The 10,259-nt window shown below is 35.0% G+C and overlaps 1 protein-coding gene across 1 annotated transcript in view; it reads left to right on the top strand.

Annotated features, from left to right (window-relative positions):
• The first annotated feature begins 298 nt into the window (after positions 1-298).
• Positions 299-10,259, top strand: part of LOC117118565 (TNF receptor-associated factor 2-like) — a 22,528-nt gene continuing 12,567 nt past the window's right edge. The window contains exons 1-8 of the mRNA XM_033263183.1: positions 299-410; positions 4,407-4,494; positions 5,068-5,246; positions 5,605-5,668; positions 5,958-6,059; positions 6,435-6,593; positions 7,370-7,444; positions 9,560-9,655. Coding sequence (XP_033119074.1) covers positions 4,492-4,494; positions 5,068-5,246; positions 5,605-5,668; positions 5,958-6,059; positions 6,435-6,593; positions 7,370-7,444; positions 9,560-9,655 — 678 coding nt within the window. The 5' untranslated portion in view covers positions 299-410; positions 4,407-4,491. The remainder of the gene's footprint in view (positions 411-4,406; positions 4,495-5,067; positions 5,247-5,604; positions 5,669-5,957; positions 6,060-6,434; positions 6,594-7,369; positions 7,445-9,559; positions 9,656-10,259) is intronic.

Here is a 10,259-nt window from a genome sequence, read left to right as displayed (position 1 = left end):
AAAAAAAAAAAAAAAAAAAAAAATTCGAACCCTGGACCTTTTGCCGACAGCTTTATACAATTGGGGCACAATACACAATAATGTACTTTTTGGAGTCTGCATAATCTTTTATTATGTAAATATAATCAGTGGACCACTTGGTTTCTAGTTCTGTACAAGGCGTGTACGGATTTCAGTATTGAAATTAACAAAGAATAGTGCTTTAAACTCTTGCGCATGCGTGGTTGGACAGCATTGCATTTGACATTATCGATTTGTTTCCTGGTCAGGTTACTTCACTACACTACGCCAAGACTACGTTCATAATCAAACCAACCAGCTACATCCTCGTCTGCGATTACCAACACCAAGTGTATTCAATCGCTGTTCAGCCGTAGCTACTGCTCGGTCCTCATCACCACTTTTCTCATGTAAGTATACATGCTATTATCCTTTTCACCTCGATCTCTAATAGGCCTATTCTCGGGCTACATAGGGGTATTCTGCTAGCCATAACGCCATTAATTTAAGGCTTTGCACCATTAAAGGCACTATATTTTTAGAGGAACAAGTATTACTCCGCCATTTCTGAAAATACCTGTAAAATCATGAACTTGTCTGAGCTTATCCCTTAAATCAAAGATCGTATAGCGCCGCTATCGCGTAGCGGCGCTACTATACGATCTTTGCTTAAATTTACATGATGAAACCTGCCACATTAAAAACAAGTCACAGTCTAGGCCATTATTCATTTGCAAACGAACCTAAAAAAAAAATCAGCCAAGCGTCCACTAAGTGGGTAAATACGCACACGTATACTGATCATATCACTATTATAGCAACCGATACTGCTACAACAGTTGGTTATAAAAAACTAAAATTAAAAGACGGCGATTGACTTATAAAGCAATTAGTAGAGCATGCATCGTACACTAAAATGGAAAATTATTATATTTAGGTTTGATTTAATGCATTCAAAAATGTTTTCAAACATTAAATTGAACCTTCGTATAATAATTTTCCTATAGTGTACTATGCGGAGCTCTACTAATTGCTTATTGTTGTGCTATACACCGGTTATGCACAGGTGCTGGGGCGGATGGGGTACATGCCATGCCCGTACGCAGGATTTATTTTGGGTGGGTACGAATTTATAGAGTAGATCAAAATGGCTCGGGGGAGGGTGACACCGCCTAGGGGGGAAAATCTTGCCGGGGATCGAGGTGCGGATCTCAGACATTTTTGATGATTTGAGGTCTAATTTAATAGATTTCTGAAGATTTTCATATTAAACGTTTTTCAGTGGCGGATTCAGGAATTTTAAAAGGGGATGGGAATTCACAGATGGAGGACCACCTCAGCCCCACATGGTTGGGGCTAAGGGAAGACAAATTATGATTATGGCACCTCCAAATGGCCGGAATTTGCACTCTTATACATTTTGAATATCATTTTCTTTTGAGTCCCCATTTCTTTTTATTTTGAAAAATTTAGAGGGGACAGGACGCATGGGACTACTTGAATCCGCCACTGTCAGTGATGGATTTAGGAATTCGAAATAGGTAGGATGCAGGAAGGACTTTCACAGATTGATGGCCGGAGATGGTACTCCCCGAGTCTTAAATTTGAATATGAATTTCTTCCTTTTTTTTTTTTTAAATTATGTTGACAAATTTAGTTGGGAGGGTGGGGGTTTACAATGCACCACTAGGTCGTCGGTTAAAAAAAAAAATTATTATTATAATTTGCGTATCCAAAATAACGTCATTTTGACTTATCCCTAATATTGTCGTCGTCTAAAAGCACATTTCAGAACATAGCAATCCTTACAAACTCTCCCCGTGAACCCTACAATGAAGTTTTTATTCTGAGCCACCATCAGCCGAGGCTTCGTCAGCCCTTTGGCTCGGACACCTTGTCGGCAAATTTCTGAAATTTTTAAAATACCGGACCCAAACATTTCTGCAATTTTGAATCGCGGTGGCTGTATAATCGTAGAGGACGACAATTTAGTATTTGTTTAAATTTGAAATCTTTGTTAGTGGTTTACTGGTGGTTAGAAGTTAGAGAAAGCAATGTGTATTGAGCCAGGCCACGGCATATATTACTCCGCCATTTCTGAAAATACCAGGCCACGGCATATATTACTCCGCCAACGCTGATGTGTAAAGTATTTCATGGTGAGGCCTAACCTCGTGCACGGCGGTCGTTGTGGTACTGTTAATTATTATGCTCAATTAAGTAGGCCTAGCCTTAGGCTAGATATCAGTAGTAAATGAAATAGGGCCTAGGACTTGTATAACAGTATAGGCCTAGCCTAGTCTGTTTTGTATTATGTAAGCCTATTTATTTACTAGTTAGAGGCCTAGCCTAGTCTGTTTTGTATTATGTAAGCCTATTTATTTACTAGTTAGAGACCTGTCGTTGGCTAGGCCTAGGGCCTAGTCTAACCGTAGGAAGGACCAGAGTAGGCCTAGGCTAAGTACCAGGGCGTAGGGCGATGGAAGCAAAAATAGTACAGCAAGTCAGCCTAATAGTTAGACCTTATTCTTCCTTGGTTAGACGAAAGAAAAACGCATTTTTCGGGATATATTCAATCTATTCGTCTGTCTTTCATTGGAGGAACTACAGTACATGTTTATACCAGAAGTTGCAGTAAAGATTATTTGCCCAGCCTAGTAGTGTAATTATTCCATTCATTTTATGTAAAAAAGCAAAATGTTTGTAAAGTTTAGCGTGGCGTCATTGAGTGGTAAACAGAAAATTCATAGGCCTATTCAAGGTCATTTATACTGGCAGAGGTGGTGTTCCTGCACTTTTCACTTTCTTGTCTAGTTCGCACACACATCCGAAGTAAGAGACAAAAGTGACTTTAAAATTGAATAAAAATAGAAAAATTATTTTTTTTTTTTACTGTATGTCAATTCCTATGTGTAACTATGTGTTCGTAGTATAAAAACATGTTTAATTGCCTTTTTATACCGACAATATAATGTAGGATTATGCTGTGTCAACAAAAAATGATTTTTCAAGGTGGTGTGTGAAACTTGTTACAGTATTCCTGCGTATTTTTTAACCAGAAATAAAATAGAAATGGCGAGACTTTTTATACCTTGTTTCGCCAACTTATTTTTTTTAATATCATCAGAAAAGGGGTGGGGGCAGGAAAAAAAATATTTGTTTTGTTCACATCTAAATAACATTTTTTTTTTTATTTAGCAAATAGTTTTGCTAAAAACATCCAGACAGAGGAGAAAATAATTTACCATAAATGCTTGAATAAGCGCCGCTCTCGAATAAGCGCCGCACCAAACATTGTTTTTTTCATTAAGCGCCGCTCTCTAATAAATGCCGCGGTGCTTATTCGAGAGTATATATTATTGCCGTGTAATGAAACAGTGTTTTAAATTCAATGTATACAGTGTTAAAATGAATAAATAACGCAATGAAGACAATAGCATTTCTTAAATGTTTGTTTACGATGATAGGACCTATGATAGGCCTACTTAACTACGGGAAAACGTGAAATAGGTATCATAGAAATGGGCAAGGAAAGCTCCACTCCAATATTTGTTTATAAGCGCCGCTCTCGAATAAGCGCCGCACTGAAGCCGCCAAAAATGTTATAAGTGCCGCAGCACTTATTCGAGCGTTTACGGTAAATAACGTTTTATTGGTGAATGTAAACAATGTAGTACAGTAATTGGATAATTAAATGCTTTAAATTTATATAATTAGGAAGAAATATACATGTCTTATATTTGGAGATTTCAAGGCAGCAGCAAGAATAATAAAAATACAGTAAAGAAAAACATTTATTTTTTTTTAAATATGCAAATTTTTTGTATCAGCAGGTGTGCTAATTGGCAAAAAGTAATATTTTATTTTTATTTGAAATCATTGGCAGGGGGTTTTTATATAACAGTGACTCGCAGCCCTAATTTTCGTGGCAGCGGGTGTGCTAATTGGCTAAAAATAATATTTTTATTTGAAATCATTGGCAGGGGGTGGGTTAGTTAAACAAGATATGAGCAAGTATACTATCGTGTGGTGGTATACATATACTGCCTTCCAGTACACCAATGATCTGTTACAATGTAAATGAAAATATGCATTCACAAATAAAGTTACTATGTATTGTATACCAAATTTAGATGTACAACACAATAAATTCATAATGTAAGGCCTAATAACTTCTCTCTTGTAGTACTTACTAATTTTAAGATATAAGCATTTTATATGTTTAATCAGCCATTATTTTACTGTAAAATAAATCACAGTTTTCACGGGTGCATTGCAACACAGCATTAGGCTTCCTAGCATGGTCCCTTAAGACTACAGTGAACAAATATGTAATACTAAAAGCAGAAAATAGGAGCCAGCCTCGGGTGCATGTACAGAACTATTAACCCTGACTATCTCACTAGGTATGTCCTTTGGGGTGAGAATATGGGGAGAATCCCACTACCAACACTCATGATCTGAGCATTTTGGAAAAGATGTTTGCTATTTATGGTAGGCCTATTCTTTAAATTTTTATCTCTCACCCATACTTTTTGCCACTGCAAAATCTGCGAAGATCTCTGCGCCTGAGCTTGTATCACCCTAACCTAAAGCTGCCCTGGTTTTGTAATATCATTCTTTTCATATTTCAAACCATATTTAATTTAAAGTTTATACACAAATAACAGATATTTTTTATATTTAATGATTTTCAATTTGGAGGAAATTTAAATTCATTCATATCATTATTAAAAAAGTAAAAAGGAAAAAAAAAATTAAAAGTTGTAAAAATATTCTAATGTATTAACAATGTTTAAATTAGATGAAACAAGTACTAAATCACCCTTCCCCCCCCCCCCCAGTTAATTTCTTTCCTGCATTTTGTGTCTGCTGCTCTCTTGTTGCCTTTTCTTCTAATAATAATTCTTTGGTAGATAATGTTATGTCTAACATTTATTGTTTATATGAATGTATGCATAATCCAAGACATGAAATCAAACTAAATACGAGTCCATATCTGCAACATTATTATAAGCTTACTACTGAGACAGTAAATACCTCAAATTTGATATTTTAATGTTTTAGAACATGAATGGAGAAAAATTTGATAATGAAACAGAAGGTTATCCTCGTGAGCTTCTGAAGAACAAGTCTGATTTGACTGAACGCATTATCTGTGGTGTGTGTAATCTCATTCTGAGAGATGTAGTCCAACATGAATGTGGACATCGCTTTTGCAGTTCCTGTGCCAAAAAATTGCAAAGGTAAACTAATTAATTACTGTATTAATGTTCTTATTTTTCTCAAATATAGTGACTACTGTACTGTATGTTGTTGATATGTTCCTTCAAATATTAAAACCTCATACCGTAAATACTCGAATAAGCGTCACAGCATTTTAAAATTTTGGAGGCTTCAGTGCAGTGTTTATTCGAGAGCGACACTTAGCAAAAGAAAACAGGTTTGGTGTGGCACTTATTCGAGAGCAGCGGTTATTCGAGAGCAGTGCTTATTCAAGCATTTACGTTCTTACTGTTTATGTGTATATTGGATTTATCATTTCTTATTTAGCAGGTAATGATGGTAGTATGAACATTACAAATCATTCTTTTTATACAACAGTGACCCGCAGCCCCAATTTTGTCCAAGATGTCCTAGTGATAGCCAGGAAGCTCATATAAGAAATGTAAGTACTGTACATTGTTATGTTTTTTCAACCAAACATTGGTCATAGCCAAAGTATACTCTATTTACAGCATTTATTTTCAGGAAGGTCAAAATGTGAAAATACAGTTAAACTTGCCAAAGTCGACTATGCCATTTTGGATTCGAATTAGGCAAGTTCAACTGCCTTTGCCTTACCAGGTTGATCTTTGTTGGGTCATGATGCATGTCCTCCAGGTATCCTTATTACCCATAAGTTGAAAATATGCTCCATTACAGGTTTCTTTGATTATGTATCACCTTCCTCACAGATTTATCCTGATTTTGCTGGACGAAAAGAGATCCGATTGCTGAAAGTGAAATGTCTGAATTCAAGTTGTCCCTTTGAAGGAAACCTTAATGAATACATCATTGTAAGTTAAAGTTGTGTGTATTCATTTAAAATCTCTGATCCCAATTTGGAATCCACTTCCGGGAGATCTGTTTAAATGATCTTACTAAACACATCTAATCTTGCTTTTTGCTGTGCATTGTGATACTATCAGGACTGACATCCGGGTGATATTTAATAATACAGTCTTACGGAACACTCGCATGACATGCGGTAGACCTAGGACCCCTGAAATCTAATTACCTTTTGAATCAGAGATATATAATATACAAAGAACTGTATTCTTAAGAAATTTTTTTTTAATGAAACTAACAATTCAACATTATTCAAATACTATGAAACAATGGATATTGGCTCAGAAATACAATCTAAATTATCTCTTTGTGTTTATTACAAGAACCATCAAGACATATGCCCCCATTCTAAGGTACCATGCAGAGCCTGTGGCCGACAAATGAAACGTGTGGAATTGCAGAATCATTATTTGCGTGATTGTACAGAGCGTATAATAACGTGTCGCTGGTGCAATGCCGAGTTGGTTCACAAGACCATGAAGGTTTGTTATCAACTTATTCTAGTATTATTTTTTTAGAAATCTCTAAATCTGATTTGTCAAGTGGAACCTCCATTTTACGTATGGACCAAAGGGTGTACGTAAAACATGTGATTCATAAAATCCTAGGTTAGGTAAAAATGTATTGACCTTATAGTGAACCTCAACAAAAAAACAGTGTGCCGCGATGAGCCATGCTGATTTTTTTTCTGCCTTGGCTAAGCTAGCCTATTGGGGCCAAAGTTAAACATGTATGGACAGAAGATCCATAATGTGTAACTAACTGCACACTGTACGATGTCATAATAAAGTGTTCAAAATAAGTTGAAGTTTAAGTTTTGTTTACTTCATTACTTGGACTGTAAATACTCTAGGCCTACCTGCGTTAAATGATTACATCACCGTAACTCTGTTACAATGTTGAGGATAGCATACAAGGCACAGGCATGGATTATCGACTGACGGCTGGTACGGACTGCACGTACATATTACAAAACCATGTGGCATAAGAGCCTAGATAACTAGGTCGATGCCAAGTTGCGCCTTCTCGCTGCTGCAGTGCAGAGAAGACGTAAAATTGGTACGTAAAATGGAGGTTCCACTGTATTTGGTAAACTTCTATGGGTTAAAAAAAATCATTGCAATGCAAGGAATATACCACTATTGTCAATTTCTATTAAATAAATGATTTGATCATATCTACTTCTAAGATTAAAGCAACTAACAGAACAAATTTTTATTAGTAAAAGTACACGTAAAAATCTTGTCCTATTTTGTAGCAACACAATAGTGTATGCCCTAAGCTGGAGATTCTTTGTGAGATTTGCAAGAAGTCAAAATTACCAAGAGAAGAGGTTTGTTCATTCTCTATTGTTTCAATAGTACTGTACCAGTTGTCATTCTAAATTTCACTTATCTAAATTATTTGTTTATAATTATTACAAGCCTACTTTTATACAGTACTGTTCGAATGTTTATAACTTTCTGCTCGCATTTTACATGCAAGTGGTTTGCGAGTGACTCGCATTTCATAAGCTAATGAATAAGTAATTAGGAAGAGTCCAATGTTCAATCATACATTACGGCATTGAGTAAAATGTCTGTTGACTGCCAGTTTTTTAATCAGCGAGTCACTACGAGATAGTTATTCACGAGTATGTAGAAACTCACTGGTTAAACAACTGAGGAATAGTTTATAGTATATCAATCTCTGATTAATTAAAAACAATGGTTTTAAAAACTTGAACATCGTAAAATAGATCATAGATATAAATCGCATATCGTATTACTGTAGACCTCCGTGGGCCTAGCCTGGGTGCCCATTTTGTCTAGCAAGCATACCCCAAGGCTAGCTACATCGTTCTAGATAAAACTGGCATTAAAGAATCGTCTAATGCTTCAAATTATATATAGGCCATTAAATTATATTATACATTAAATATATACTATAAAATCATCAAATTTTACCTTATAATTAGTGGGATAGGAGTAACTCATCGCCTGATTTCTGTTTATTCACTTTAGTGTAGACTGCATTGCATACAAATACGCATTCTGCTTAGGGCATCTTCTAAATGAAGTTCTTTGATTTTAATGAAACACCATTGCGTTTATTTATAGTAATTGTTTTCTACTATTAAACAACATGCTTGAAATTTATAAAACGTCATTAAATTATATTATACATTAAATATATACTATAACAACGTCAGAATTTTACATTACTGTAAGATTGTTACGTCTTTTGAAATAATAATTAGGATTGTCAATGACCAAAACAAAAAACACCACTTTCTCACCACTTGCTAGGGAGTATGGCGTTTGTAGTGGTTATAAATAAAATATAGAATGATGTGGTCGTCATAGTGCAGAAAAACCCATTGCTTACTGATTAATTATCAGAGTTTATTCACTGGTCTTTTACAAACAAAACATCATATAAATACTGTACCATTAAGCCCTGTCTACAGAGCATCTGACATGACCCAGTTTTTTCGGCATACAAAAATTCCATTCTCCAACATCATACAGGATTGCATATATTACAATGTACTACACTAACAAATGTTTAACTATGAACAATTAATAATCAGTTCTCGATTTATGTGGTTCCATATTTTATAGCAACCAGCTCATGAATAAAACTGCTTATGTTAAGTAAACAACCACTCATGGAATATCAGGCCTCAAAATTGACACAAAGTTTACTTGCGATATGACCTCGAGTAATGGTTTTAGATGACTGAACAGTACTGTACTCTTGTAATCACCCTCTTGTGTATATGTGTGGACATTAAAAGTTAAATTGTGCATGCGTTAGGAAAAATTGTTCCTACATTTTGTTTTACATTGCGCCGAGGTTAAACAAAAATGGAAACATAAAGTTCTTAAATGTTCTGGTCAGTTAGTGGTTTGAACAATTGTAAAGTACTGTATTACTCAATTGTATGTCCTATTAAAAAATGAGTATGAATTAAGTGTAATAATAAAATGTCATAAACAATGAAAATAGGACTAAAAGACAATTAAACTCAATTCCATACACATGGTCAGTTCTTACTTTTGTGATGTTAACAAATAACCAACTAACCACATAGGCCTAGGTGGCCAGTCCAAATTGTGTTCTCTTTGACTGGACCACCCAGCCTACAAGGTGGTTCGCCTATCTGTACAGTAGGGTAGGGAAAGAACTGCTGACGTGTACTGGAATTGAGTCTAATTTACTTCTTTTTGTGCTAATTTCGTAGGCTATGTTTCATGTTTACTTGCCTTGTCCATTCCAATGACTCATTAGAAAGGACATAAGGCATGTAAACAATTCTTAAATACAAAAATAAATATTTTAATATTAAAACAAGTACATTTTCAATGTAAGTCATGTAACATCACTATTTTTGGAATATTGACGCCTGCTAATTCTCTTGTTTGTAGTTTATAATGATCTCATTACATTTTTTTTACATCCAAAGATGAAGTTACACCAAGATCCAGAAAATGGAGACTGCCCTCGGCGTAAAAGATGTTGCAAATTTCGAATGGTTGGCTGTGAGTTCACAGTAAGTATTTGATATTGGATATGCATGTGTTATTTATAATACAGTAATTAATAAGTGAAAGAAAAAATAAATAGATGCATTCCAACATGTACAGTACACTGTATCTTGGAAATGAGAAATCTAAAATTTTAGATTATATTGGCAACTTGATACATAATTTACAAGGTAGCATTAATATAACAACCAAACATGATAGTTCAATATTTAATTTAGGAAAAATCCCCTGGCAGCTGCACACGGTTGGCCGGGTGGGCATAGGTCCAATCAACAATAATTTGCCGAAAAATTTATGAATATATGAATATTGATTTTAACTAAAAAACAGACGATGGATCACCTGTTGGCTGTTGTTTATTTGTGTTAGGAAGGTATAGGATATTAAATTACAAAAAAAGTCACCAAATTAACCCCCCCAGAACATATAAAATGCAATGCAAGTATAGTTCCTGTCTGTGATTAGAGAATTTATTTAATTTTATTTATTTATTTATTACGCTTACATCACTACACAGAGATGACATATACAATAGGAAAACACAACGGACAGCAGTGAAAAGGAAGGGATGAACAGGTGACAAGCACCTCTGTCTACAATCCCCCCTTGAACAAATAA

This window comes from Anneissia japonica, unplaced genomic scaffold (assembly GCF_011630105.1).
Source record: "Anneissia japonica isolate Jap-2015-1 unplaced genomic scaffold, ASM1163010v1 scaffold89171_len30819_cov107, whole genome shotgun sequence".
NCBI classification, from domain to species: domain Eukaryota; kingdom Metazoa; phylum Echinodermata; class Crinoidea; order Comatulida; family Comatulidae; genus Anneissia; species Anneissia japonica.
This window is presented reverse-complemented; position numbering and strand designations above follow the sequence as displayed.